Source organism: Apteryx mantelli, chromosome 2, assembly GCF_036417845.1.
Source record: "Apteryx mantelli isolate bAptMan1 chromosome 2, bAptMan1.hap1, whole genome shotgun sequence".
Classification (NCBI taxonomy): domain Eukaryota; kingdom Metazoa; phylum Chordata; class Aves; order Apterygiformes; family Apterygidae; genus Apteryx; species Apteryx mantelli.
In genome coordinates, this window is record NC_089979.1 from 6,329,451 (window position 1) to 6,343,702 (window position 14,252).

A 14,252-nucleotide genomic window follows, 5' to 3' on the forward strand; every position below is an offset into this window, starting at 1 on the left:
TTCCATTGTTTCACATAAGTTTGTAGCATGTTATATAGTCTAATAGATTCTTCTAATGTGAGCTTTACAAGAAAAAAAAAAAGCTCTTTCGGCAAATGACAGACTAGGGAGCATTCTGGAGACGTACAGCTTTTATATGGGAAAGAAAGTTTTTTTTCTTTTTTTGTCTGAACTGGAGTGATATCAAATGATGAAACATCAAAATAATAACGATATATATAAAAAACAAACAAAAACCCCAAACAAACAACAACCCCCCCCCCACACCCCAAATGCTTTATATCTGCATGGCTTAAAACTGGCTCTTAAATGACTTAGTCTTTGATTAGACAAAAAACAGGAGAAAGGAAATCTTTATTAACTGCTTTGCAGATGGGGACTGAGACACATAGATGCAAAGCTCAGCCTGATAAGATGGTAAGAGAAAAGGCATCTTTTGTAGAGCCAGATATTGTTATCTACCTGCTAATCCCTAAGATCAAGATCATGTCTTCCTGTGTTTTCTAATGTTATATCTATGCTTGAGGTGTCTGCAAAATACATTTATTTATTTATTTATTTATTCTTATTTTGACTCTATCATATCTGTATCTTTTAAATATTTGTAGCAGTCCACCCGTCAAACACCATGTGAGCAGTGGTGAGAAAAGTGAAAAGAAAAGTCTCCATTGGCAGCGCTGGCAGCCAGAGGTAGATTAGCTGAAATGAATTCCTGGAAATTTCCTTTTTTTTTTTTTTTTCCTCCCTGAAACAAGATAAACTTTCTGCTTTCGCCTCCTTGTCTGGACTGTCTGCTCTTTACAACACTGATTCACACAAAGAAGTTATGGCAGTTATAATGGGAAAAACTACCTGGCTGATGTCTGGAATGAATTAACCTTAAAAAAAAACAAACAAAAAAACCCCAAGCCTATTTTCATTTCCTTTTTTCAGGGGGAAAAAAAAAAAATCTGTGCCTGCCAGAAAAGTTCCAAACTGACTGGGAGGTCAGCATGACAGTCTGAAATTGTCATGGTCTTGTGATGCTGAAACAGATATCTGGTGTTTTGGAGTTTTCAAAGGCACTTCAACTCCTCGTTTACTATATTTAGGACTGGATTCATTTTTATCCTTCAGCCTTTTCACATTACACAGCAATGCAAAGTGACATTGACATTGGAGACAGTTATAAAACATTTACCTGAACGGTGTAAATGGACATTTATGCAAATGTCTGTTGGACACAAAAGTGAAGTCTTGTCCTTTCTGAACTCATTAGGATACTTATTGTTCTCTAAATTGGCTGAAATTTCTCTTACAAAATTTAATTTTAGTGTTGGATCCTTCTTCGCTCATGTTCTTCCAGTGCTAAAAGCCAGATAATTTTGTGACAGGGATGTTTCTTTTCCCTGTCACTCTGTGGAGCAGCACAAGGAAGAGAAGAAGTATTTTGGGACTGTAATTCAATGAGAGTTGCTCTGTAAAGAAATGAAGTGTCAGAAAACAAGACTTATCTTTTAATTAAAAAATAATCACTCACATAGCTGTTCTTGCCTCTTCCTGCAATAAATCCTTGGCAGCTGGAAAGTCTCTATCCACTGACATGCTAGATCTTCTGATCTATTGATCCTCAGATTCCTGATGTCCACATTAGTGCCATGGAGATCCCTGTCCTGCATGTGGTCAGTGCAGAGGAGATGGGGCAAGATGTGCTATAGAACAGTTAAAATATTCTAACATCTTCAGAATTTCTCAGGAGATTACATGAATCATCTACAGTGAGAAGAGTGTTTGCTCTGCCTTACACTTCTAAACCATGCTGTCCCTCCCAAATTCCATGTATGCTGCCTTAAAAGCTTTTTTTTTTTTTTTCTTTTTGAGAAAAGGAATAATCCATCCCATGGTTTTATGGTTTAGCTCAAATTTTATTTTCTATTGACCTAACATTTAATAGCCCTGTTTTTGAATGTTGATAGCCCATAACAACAGTGCTTCAGCTTACAATGAATACAAAAATAACATGAAAACACAGAACACAAACATCAGTGGATATTTATTTGACACAGTCACTTTCTGTCCCAAGGTCACCTCTTTTATTGTACTTGGCGGAAACTGTACTTTGGCTCTTATTATTACTGCAGCTTGTCATAATTTTTTTCCCATATGTTAACACAGATACACATGCATCAACTGTAACTATTGTGTACCCAAGTCTAGAAAACTGTAGAAAAGCGACTATCTCAATGTCTGTTTGTGGAATTTTTATAAAGAAGGAAATAAATTTCCAGTAGAAGTTTGCAACAGTTACCACTATTTCATTAGTTGCAGTGGAGACCTATAATTAGCTCTTATTTAAGAAGGCATATGGATCTAACAGATGGTAAAGGGGGAAAAAAAAGCAAGTAAAATAAACAGGACTATTTGCACAAGACTTTCTGGTCTCTTTTGGTTATATTTTGCAGTATAATGCTTCGTTTTTAACAAGACGGTATACTGTTCATTCAAGGAATGTCCACATGTCCTAATTTTCTCTAAAAAAATAGCAAAATTAGCATGTTCTGCAAGTGTTTCACAGAATGATTGAGGTTGGAAGGGCCTCTAGAAATCATTTAGTCTAACTCCCCTGCTCAAGCATGGTCACCTAGAGCACATTGCACAGGATCGCATCCAGGCGGCTTTTGAATATCTCCAGAGAAGGAGACTCCACAACCTCTCTGGGCAACCTGCTCCAGTGCTCTGTCACCCTCACAGGGAAGAAGTTTTTCCTCATGTTCAGATGGAACTGTCTGTGTTTCAGTTTGTGCCCGTTGCCTCGCGTCCTGTCGCTGGGCACCACTGAAAAGAGTCTGGTCCCATCCTCTCGACACCCTCCCTTCAGATACTTGTACACGTTGATAAGATCTCCTCTCAGCCTTCTCTTCTCCAAGCTAAACAGGCCAAGCTCTCTCAGCCTTTCCTCATAAGAGAGATGCTCCAGTCCCCTCATCATCTTTGTAGCCCTTTGCTGGACTTGCTCCAGTAGTGCCACATCCCTCTTGTACTGGGGAGCCCAGAACTGGACGCAGTACTCCAGTTGTGGCCTCACCAGGGCTGAGTAGAGGGGGAGAATCACCTCCCTCCACCTGCTGGCAACACTCTTCCTGATGCACCCCAGCAGACCATTGGCCTTCTTGGCCACAAGGGCACATTGCTGCCTCATGCTTAACTTGGTGTCCACCAGCACTCCCAGGTCCTTCTCGGCAGAGCTGCTTTCCAGCAGGTCAACCCCCAACCTGTACTGGTGACTGGGGTTATTCCTCCCCAGGTGCAGGACCCTGCACTTGCCTTTGTTGAACTTCATGAGGTTCCTCTCCGCCCACCTCTCCAGCCTGTCCACCTCCCTCTGAATGGCAGCACAGCCCTCTGGTGTATCGGCCACTCCTCCCAGTTTGGTATCAACAGCAAACCTGCTGAGGGTGGACTCTGTGCCTTCATCCAGGTCATTGATGAACAAGACTGGACCCAGTACCGACCCCTGGGGGACACCGCTAGCTACAGGCTGCCAACTAGACTTTGCACCACCAAATTTTATGAATTTTGGCAACAGCAGAAGAAATTGAAAGTGAATAGATGTCACAGAAATTTAGAAATTAAGAATTTTATACCTATTTTTTAGAGACTCTGAACAAGACCCTTCTCTTCTTCTGATGCTAGGGAAGCTTCAGATGTCGAAGGCCAAAAGAAAGGCCTGCCCAAAGTGTGTGTCTGGATGGGAGAGGAAGGTAGTCAGGCACTTGTTAGATTTGTGTTAATGTTATGACAGTACCAACTAGGAAGATGTGTGGCATAGAAATCACTGAGGATACGTGTAGGTGGGATACAGCTAGTCCAACCTGAGATACTAAAGACGTTATTATCTGTCCTTGTTTCTTAGCACCCTCCCCATTCAGCTGCAGTGACAGATCATGTGACTAATCTGCTTCAGGGCATGGTCCGCTATCTCCGTTCAAACAGACTTCTACAGTGATTTAGTATCAGATCACTCTACACTGAAGCAGGTTAGGAAAGATCACGTGAACTGCTGTCACAGTTTGGCTGTGTGGGTAGCAACATAAGGTTTGTAGGTAGGACGATCCCAGAACGCTTACAGCTCTTTCTCTAGTGAACGTGTCGCAATGCCCTTCATCTGTCTGTGCACGAGTGACCCGGGAGAATGAACCTGCCTACATTTGAAGGTATTGTAAGTCTCTGAGATTCACTTGTGTTGGGAACCCAACTGCAGAGACCACGATATGTTTCTTGTGGCTGTGAATTAACCCGAAATACAAATACTTAAGTGTACACCGTTATTCATAATGAATATTTAGAGTAAAGCTTTATCTACAACTACAATATCTTGGTTTCCCCGTGTTTTGAAGAACATCTCTTTCATTAAAACAAAGTCTAGCAGAACCTTGCATTTCCATTTCTTTGAACAGCAGAGTACTGTAATAATATTGTTTTTCTCAGACAGTAAGAGATATTCAAGAAGTTGCCAGTGATTGAGTAATTATCCTGTTTCCTGTGCTATAGTCATAAAGGCATTAAAAAGGCTAGATTTGAAGTTAGATCTGTTTTCCATATGGATTTTTTCCTGACTCCGTAATCACTGCCTGTACGTTTTAGACCTCTCACACAGTGCTTAATATGTGGCAGAGAGCTACTTCTGGAGAAGGCAAGATGTAAACCTAAACTCGTGTTTCAAAAAAGCTTGCTTCCATCACAGTGATATTCCCTGGAGCTGTAACTTTATATTTAGAATAAAAACATGTGCCTGTGGTAACTACACAGTAATCATGGCTAGATTGTCTTCGTCTACACTCTGTGTAGGGGATGGGACGTGATGCTATATCTCCAGCAGCAGAGTGCTTGGACTGAGCCATCACAATTCCTTCCCCCTTATTTAAAATAAAATTAGTAAGTTATCTTGCCTATCTGTGATCAATTCTGGATTAGGAAATAGAGGACAGAGCCAGGGTAAATCCTGTCTCTGCTCTTTCTTCGTCAAACCCTGAAGGTGAATTATAATAAAAGCCAAGCTAACTGGGGCATATAAGTATGGTGTTTTCCCCCAGTACTTCTCAGCAAGGCTGTAGCAGTCAAGTCCTACGAGATTAATAGAGAAGTTGTATAGAACAGAATTTGCTTCAAGGGAGGTTTTAATGTGTTTTCTCTGGAGAACACAGCTTTTTCACGTTTCATTTATGTCTCTTGCTCCTTGTTGTGTAGGGAAATTCTGCATTATTTAAGGTTATTCTTGGCAGCAAAGTAGTTGATTTTAAGATAAGCCAAGTACTTAGTTCCACGTTTTTATTCCTGTTTCTGCTATCTGTTAGAAACAGAGTTAAAAAATAATGCAAAAGTGATATAGTGTTGATCATTCCAGCTGGGCATATAAAGCTCTGTAGCTTTATAACTGAGAACTTCTTCCTTTCTAATTGTTGCTTTTTCTTCAGAAAAGCTCTAAAACATACTGCCTTTCACATATAGCTTTGAAAGTAGCCTTGTGTCATAGGAACGCTGCTTAGTGCAGGAGTTCTGTGTTAGGGGTTGTGTGATAAGGCATTTACATGTTTTAAAGTCCTGATGAAATAAATGCAAACCAGCATTTCTCAAAAATCAGATTATACTAAAGGTCTTGGGCAAATTGAGTCTCAGACCTGGATGTCTATTATCCTTGAAATGATTCGTTGCTTAGGTTTATTCCAGTTTTCTTTGGCAGTAACAGACCTCACAGGGAAGTACAATTGAAAATGTAATTATAGAAAGAATTTAGCTATCTAGGTTGGCGCATGCTAATCACCTACATGCCAAACAAATTGTGGAGTGCATAAAAAATGGACAACCCTATAGCTATCGAACAGCAAGGGTCCACATGACTTAGGTGGCTCTGGGGGAATCATTCATCATGAAATCTCAGCTATGCCAAGGCATTGCCAGTTCAAAGTTTCTCCTTGACAGAAATCAGAGGTTGAGGTATACGTGCGTCATTGTCAGTCGATTTTGTCAAGGTGAGTTTTTTGTTTGCTTGCTCCAGGAATTGTTATTGACACAGGGCAGCTCTGAAACTGCTCAAACCATTTTTGTAAAGAGAGAGAGAAAAAAAAAAAAAAAAGAGTACATAATGGTTGGAAGGAAGGAGATGCAAAGGGAAGAAATGTCAGGCATGCTGAGAGCAGAGAAAGGAGATTAGAAGGGCTCAGAGTTGAAAAAGAGGGAAGTAGGATATCTGGAGAGGAAAATCAGGATGCCTGGCCAGAAGCATTTGGGGGAATGAGTGTTAGTCTATCTGGCGTGAGTCCTAGGATCTTGGGAAGGTGAAGGAGCTGTTCTGACCTGCAAAAGGTATCAGCATCTTTGATCACTTTTCACTGAAAACATTTTCTTCCTCTCCCCACATGAAGAAGGCTGGTGCTAGGGTATGGCAGGTGGAGGTAATACAAATGAGAACATTTGAAAATTAGGAAGTAGAAAGTTAAGAGGCCTGTTGGTGCTGTGCACCGGCTGAAGGGTGCTGCCAATCTGGCCAGACAATTGAGGGAACACATTCAGTTGACTCACCAGAGTGTCTTTCAAGGAGGTGGGCAAGGGGAACCCTACAGTAAGGAAAAACAGCTCTTCTGGTTTATCACACCCCTTCAAAGCACAGATAGATTACATTAGGTTACTAAAATAGATTCATTATCAACAACCACAAAATGCATCAAACTATATCTACTACAAAGAGGCAAAGCTATGGTTAAATGAGACTTGGTCAGTTCTTACATGTCTCTTTAGAGGACCCAGGTTTCTGGTGTTGTTCTTCAGGTCCTGGTACCTTTCCTTAAACACATTAGGCCAGACGTAGCCATTGTTTGCTTCTCTCTACTCTACTATCCCATTGCTTTTTATACATGCTTAGACATTAGGCAAAACTAACTTCTTCTACTCATTTTTGCACATCTGCCACAGACAGATAACCTTTGCTTCAAGTTCCTTTCTATTGGTGGTGGTCTTCAGAACAATGTAGTTGAAATTATAGCTAAATTAGTCTGAAGATAAGTAACACATTTTTTGTTTAGAGGTCACCTATTCATCAGCTGCTTCCTTGCAAGTTTATCTGCAGAGAAGTTTTTCAGGGGCCTCCAAGATAAAATAACAATGCCTCCCACTGATTCTTTAAAGTCATGAGTAGTTTGTGATGTGCTGGAAAAGCATTTAGGAATCTCCATCTATTTTCACTTCCAGGTGGAAAGATTAGGTATGCCAGAGTATATCTGGAAGAGCTTGCTAAGTCAGGTATGGATATGGTGAAAGAATAGGGCATAATAAACTGATTGGTCTATACAGCCAGCCTATGATATGTGGGTGTAAAGGTGTGCGAGACTGCAAAGAACCTTTTCTCTTCATTTTTAACATGACATTACTTAATAGTCTTTAAAGGGATTGCTAGGTGTGGTGGTAGGATGGCAATATATTTCCTGCAGAAGAAATAGAAAGAGAGGGAGGTGGATCAACAGGCTTTTCTCATTGCCTTAGAGGAATGGCTGTGGAGCACAGCTGTCCTGTTTGTTCTTGTGATGGTTCTTACAGCCCTGAAAGCTCTTGCACTTTCCAGATATTTCAGAGGTCAATCTCACCCAAAGAAGGTAAGTAGTAAATGGAATGGCCACTTAGGAAAATGAGGCAGGAAAACAGGAGTCCTTCTAGCTTAAGAGACATTGACAGTATCACAAATAAATCTCCTAACAAGGAAATTTACTTGAGCAAATTTCCGCTCAAGTACAGAGCAAAAGCTTCTTACTACAAAATTAGAGTTTCCTTGTTGAGTTCACCAAAGCTCAAGCATTAGAAGGCCTGGAATAAAGAGCTGCATAGACATCAGTACAGTCTTAGCTCCAGATCTCAACAAGGAGTGAGAGCTCCCAGCAGTTACTACATCTGTCTTCCCAGGATTACACATGACTACTGATCAGTGCAGGCATAGGGCAGAGCTGTTTGGATAACCGAGGTTATGTCAGAAAGAGATTTGGGAGGGCCTGTGATTTTAACCTTCTTTCTCACACTATCCTATTCTTTGCGCCAAAGGACAGAGGTGCATGTGTGTGCACAGGGCTACATCCACTACGTCTCCTTCCAGCAACCCTCTCTGAATAATGTCAGCAGTGGCAAATGCTAATCTTCTTGCCACTGAGTTTGTTAGCAGACGTGTCTGTGGGTTTAGAAAGAGGTGAGGGCTCAGTGTCAGAAAGTATCCTGGGAACAAGGTGCACAGTTTATAAAAGTTATCGGGATGATGATATTTTCATCGAGTAGACTAAAGAAGCATAAGTCTGGTGTAGTATCATTTCCCTTTAGTGAAAATAGTCCTAACACAGTCATATAGCCTGTTCACTGTATGTACTTGGAAGTGCAGAATACATCCTCGAGTGCTATTGCCATAAAGGACATTGTTCAAAGTTTAGGCTGTAGAGATACTCCCCTTCGGTAAATATTTCTTTACGTTTGCAAGTCTAAGTTTTGCTGAGTTCAGTATTCTGGGAGGACACAAGATACCAATGACCAATGATGTGAAGTTGGTTTTTTTTTAGTTATATGGAGAGGATGGTTCACATTCTGAATTAGGACTTCTGAAAGCTGAGTTTTGCTTTCAGTTTTGCCACAGGTAAAACTCTGCAGCTCAGTTTGCTATTGAGAGTAAAAGTGTATTGTTTTAAAACATTTCTGATGTACAATGAAGAGTCATTAATTGGTATGCTTAAGGTGTTTATACATTGTGATAGCGGAGATAAATATAAATATTTATTTATATTACCGCTATATAGACAGTTATATAGACCAAAGCCATAAAAGAGCAAATATGTCAAAAGACAGAGTAATTACTTTGGATAGTTGCCTGGATATAAGAAGGCCAATAATTTTAAGAGTTCTGTTATGTAATTGCCTTCTCCATGAGTTAATCATGATACAGATTGAGAAGAAGAAGAGAAAAAAGAAATTAAGTTCCTTCTTCTCCTCCTTTCACGCACACAACACTCAATGATTCTCATTTTTTTTTTCATTTTTTATGTCAAATTAATGAAAATGAAAGTGTCACATGGGGGAGGAGTGCACTTTATAAGAGCAACAATATAAACTGTGCCAAAAGAACAAAAAAACACAAGTTGGAACCACGTGTGGCAACAAAGTAAACTAGAAGCCTGGAAAGTCAGGTAACTGTGCAGGTGAATGGTCAAATCCAACTTCTTAAAGAATTGAGGCTCTTTGTTTTTCATACTACCCTACTTCTATTCTATTCTATTCTATTCTATTCTATTCTATTCTATTCTATTCTATTCTGTTCCGTTCCATTCCATTCCACTCCACTCTACTCTACTCTACTCCACTCTACTCTACTCTGCTCTTCTGTGAAGTATTAACAGTATTCGGAAGTGCTAAATCTCAGCTGAGCAGGAGCCCATCAACATCTCAGCTTCCATCAACAGCACTGATTCTAGCGGGAGAAACAGCCTAAGAAGTCCAGCATAGTTATCTTTACAGAGGTGTGCACATGTTCTAGCTAGGTGCTTGCGTTTGTATAGGGACGTTGCCATTCTCCTTCACCTAGAGGAGCAGGATGCCTGCATTGTAGTCAGCATTGTCCAGATACCTTCATACTGCTGAGCAATTTTCCTAGGGAACTCCTACCACAGCCTTATGTGATATTTAAGAGGAAAAGAAGCAGGCTGATGCCATTGAAATAGTCAGTGATGAGTTGTGTCAGTTTGAAGACCATCAGGCATTCATCTGCTGTAGGCCTTTGCAAAGGTAGATCTCTGCTTGAAACCGAGCAGTCTTTTGGCCCCGGGATATCATATCCACTTACACTGATTTGAGACATCCTGAAGCATTGTAGCATGTCTTTGGCTTTGACCTTCCCAACAAGAATAATGGCTCTTTATGCCATCTTGCAAATCTAGCTCCTAAAGTAATTACACACTAGCAGTGGTCTGTGCAGAGTGTGTTTGAAAAGAAAATGACATTAAACTTTCTATCTTCGAAGAGTACCAGTATATCAATATCCTAATCAAATAACATAAAGCTCCCTTTGTCTGCCAGATAGGAATAAGAATACATTATACCTCTAACATAATTTTCCCAGTGTCTCTAATATGATGAGGTTTAAATTAAAATAAATATGACTGCATGCTTTTAAAGAGATAATCAGGCTGAAACATTCTAATCTAACTGGTGTAACACGAGGAAGTAAATGTGTATTTATTTAGGCTGCCTGGACTTAAGCATAACTATTGTGCAGAATATGTGATGGGAAGACAATAGCAGGATGACACACTTGCGCTGATTCCAGGTGTGCTTGGTGTGCTTGGCAGAAGTCAGTAATAGAAAAATGCTTTGAATGCAGTTTGGATGTCAGCCCTATGGTCCTTCTAATTAATTAGCTCAAATCTTATTGCTATTTAATCAACTCTTTTTTCCCCCTGAATAGAACAGGATTTTTTAAGAAGGTGCGTCTTTGTCTGCATTATTCTGGTTCCAGCAGACAAACGCCACAAAACCTAATCATTGTAATGACAAAGCTCCATTCACTTCTCTATCAGGGCCTGTAGTGCTTTTTTTTAGCCCTGTATCTTTGTTTATTTTTTTCCCCCAAACAGACTTTACCTCTGAAAAACTTCAGTCCCCTGTCAGTCTCACCTCACCAACTTCTGATTGCAAATTATGTATGATTCTTGCATTGAAAAGAAATGCGGTAGCTTTTCGCACAGCAGAGTAAATATGTCATGATTTGAGATTCTTGACAAACCAGCAGTCTCTCAGACTTTCTGACCTGGACTTTTATCTTACCACAGCTCATGGGCTCAAAACAATTATGCAAAGGCCCAGATTCCCAGAGTACCTTCTGAGAAACCATCCCTCTTTTTAAAAAGCATGTACCTACTGACTTCCTGAGGAGGATCACAGATCTGTCTCTCTTTAAGGGAGTGATGCTGGTACACCTTTTGTTTTAAGGTACATCTCGTCAGGAGTTGTAGATGTCTAGTTCCAATATGCCATTTGCTAGAGAATTGTATTTCAAAAGATCAGATTCCTACGGCACTAGATGCTGGAAAAAGATAAAACTGGCTCTGAGTAAATTTTGTAGGAAATTGTTGCTCTGAGGCAATGGAAGTATAATTAGCAAGGGATTCTGATTAACAGTCAGATACAACTTGAAAGTACCTGAACTCTTGGTGCCCAATTGTTCGTTAAATAGACAGACAGGCACTGCAGACTCTTCAGGAGAAATTCATTGTAGCAAATGTTGTTGTCTCCAATGTAGGTTTCTACAGCTAAGCAAGTCGCACTGTGTTACCTTTAGTGAAAGAAGAATTACTCAGTAAGCGGTGGACTTCAGGCTACAAATGGCCTCATTCTAAAGCATGCTCCCTCTTTTGGTCAGGTGAACAATACCTCAAACTCCTTAAGCTCCCGTTATAGCCAAAACAATTACCTCAGATATAGACACATGCACTGAAGGCGCCTAGAAGTTAGGAAGGATAAATCCCACCTTAGTTTATGTGAAATTAATTTGTGATGATGATATTGGCACACAGATGAAGCCATCGACTGTCTGAATTCAGTGTGCAGAAGCTTAGAGCTTTAGCTTTTGGGTTCCCTAGTTCAATCCCAATAGTATGGGCCAACTTGGCAACTCTCGCATGGGCTAAGGGCCTGAAGGAGCTCAAAGGACTTCTGCAATTTGAAAAACGTGGCTACATTTTTCTTTTCCTGTATTTTAATTTAAGATGCCTCTTCATATCTGGGTTCTACCTTGGAGAAGTGCTATTGTCTATTGTTCCCCCACAAGTAGTAACTTCTGGAAGCACCAGAGATGACAAGAAAGCTCCCTTTTCTGAGAGATGTCCATTGCAGATAAAAGATGAAATTTCATAAATGCAGTCTGTGCTCATAAACACCCACAGTCCTCATGCTCCTGCGTAGCAAACCCCCCTAGAAGACATCAGATGCTCTAGCTCTCATTAGAAGTAAAGTTAGTAGGGTAAGTGCTGTCATAGGGTTAGCCATTCTCACTTTGAAATTCAGCCTGCCTGCTTCAGTTTAGCATTTACTTTCTTTAAATGCAATGTTTGGGAACCTACAACCCACAATAACAATCTGCTCCATTAACATTAATTATTGTGAATGCCAGTGTTTAATTACAAGTAGTAATAAAACTGTCCTAGATAATTCTGAAGTGAAAGTGTAGGAGAGAAAATAATCTCCCTGCAGAAATCACTTTGGTATTCTGTCTGTGTTTTGCGCAGGTGATTCCAGCCTTTGCTCAGCCTGTGTTCATGAAAACAATGTTTACAGCAGGATATTTCAGATCTTGTACAGGAACGAAGAAATCATTCTCAATGAATCAATGAACTTCAGAGTGCACCTGCTTCTGGATGGTGAAAGGGTGAGTTGTCTTGGGATGTACATGAAAAACACAAGGGCTGGGATTCATCTTACTTAACTTTAGGTTTCCATAATATAGATATCTCCAGGTGAAATGTCACTCTGGGATCCCCATAGAGTCACAGAACTGGCCAATGTAGCCAATGGAGGTGAGGGCATGGTTTATCTAACCAAACACCAACATCTGCATTAGGAGGAGATGAACCATGCTGTACCCACCATTGCATGTATTGCCTAGGGATGCCTGGGGGAGCTTGTTTAGGTGTAAATACCAACATTGCAAACACCTACATTTGGTCAGATAGATCCTATGTGCTGTATCTCTTATGAACATAGTCCGAATCCTGGTGCCAGGCTTTCTAGTGGAATAAGAAGTTGAAACTTGAATATGGCAGCATATCAGAAATGCAAGTGTGTCAACCAGAATTCATCGTTTGTGCACTAGATCACTTGTTTTACACATCTGTGTAGATCTACCTCACCTGAGAAAACTGGGAGTCTTGCTAGGGCCACCTCATCCTCTGACCATCCATTACAGCTGTCTTCTCCTCCCCTCTCCTCGCTACTATTTCTTGTTCCAGCAATGACAGGACTGAGACCAAGCTACTCTGGCTTTTCCAACCAGAGCCACTCAAAGGTCTCCTCACCCTTGTCCTTAGTGCCCTTGATTCGAGGAGCGCAGGGCAGAGTTTCTGGAGCTGACTGTCCCCATAGCCCAAGTAAGACATCTACGGCTTATTTGCTCAGTCACGTGTCAGATAGAGGGGGTCCTATTGAGGTCTCGCTCCTCATTTTCCCATGTGGGGAAAGATTCTTTGTGGCATGGCACTCAAGGTCTGGTCCAGTGTGCCATCACTGTGCTTTGCCTGCACAAGGAGTAGCATGGAGTATATGGCGTTGGCACCATCTCTCAGTGATAATGAGAGGCACATGACATCACTTGTTCTTGCAAAATCAGCGTGCCATCAGAAACAGGTCCAGAAATGCAGCCAGTCTGGATCAAGTGCTGTATGTTTAACTTGGGCCCAGAGATGCTAGCCCGACTTTCCTTATATAACTTTGCATTTGATGAGGAAGAGATTTAAAATTTCTGTTTTGACTGCTTTCAACCCATACATACATACATGCATACATATATATGTATATGTATATATGTGTGTATATATATGTAGTATGTACACACACACACACACACACACATATAAATATATAAATTAAAACAGCTGGGAAACTTAATTTAAGCTCATTTCACATGCTTCCCTTTCCCTCTCACTTTTTTCTTTTTTTTTTCACATACAGTGTCATCACTTTATTCCTCCCTAGAATTGTTGTTTTGTGCTTATACGAAAAATTAGTAAGTGCAAACCTATCAATATTCGTTAGAAGAATGTTCCAGCACAATTAATTGAAAATTAATTTTATCCTTCCGCAGTGGAACATCTCTGATTAAAAGTCCCTCCTCTCAAATTACAGCAATTTCTGCTGCACTGAGCAGGAATGATTTCTGATGATTTTTGTATTAATATTCAAGAAAGTTGTGCACCCCACAAAATGAAAAATAAAGATCCCATACGATTTCTTACAGCTAAAAATCATCCTGAATCCTAATGAGCTTTGCTCCTCTCAGTCTTCTTCACACAGGAGGACCCTTGGGAGAAGGACAGCTGCCTGATTCTGTACTTACAGAACGGTTTTACACAGAGAAAACTCCATTATCTTTGCTAAAGTTGCTTCTTATTTGCAGGGGAGAAGAGAAACAGGTTTGTTGGCCCCAGATGAGCTGCTGAAGGCACTCTAAAGAACTAAATGCAAAATAAAGGGTTGTAAAACCT

General features: G+C 40.5%; 1 protein-coding gene across 1 annotated transcript in view; it reads left to right on the top strand.

Moving 5' to 3' along the window:
- Positions 1-14,252, top strand: part of FAM135B (family with sequence similarity 135 member B) — a 138,520-nt gene that overhangs the window by 53,520 nt on the left and 70,748 nt on the right. The window contains exon 3 of the mRNA XM_067292266.1: positions 12,282-12,421. Coding sequence (XP_067148367.1) covers positions 12,282-12,421 — 140 coding nt within the window. The remainder of the gene's footprint in view (positions 1-12,281; positions 12,422-14,252) is intronic.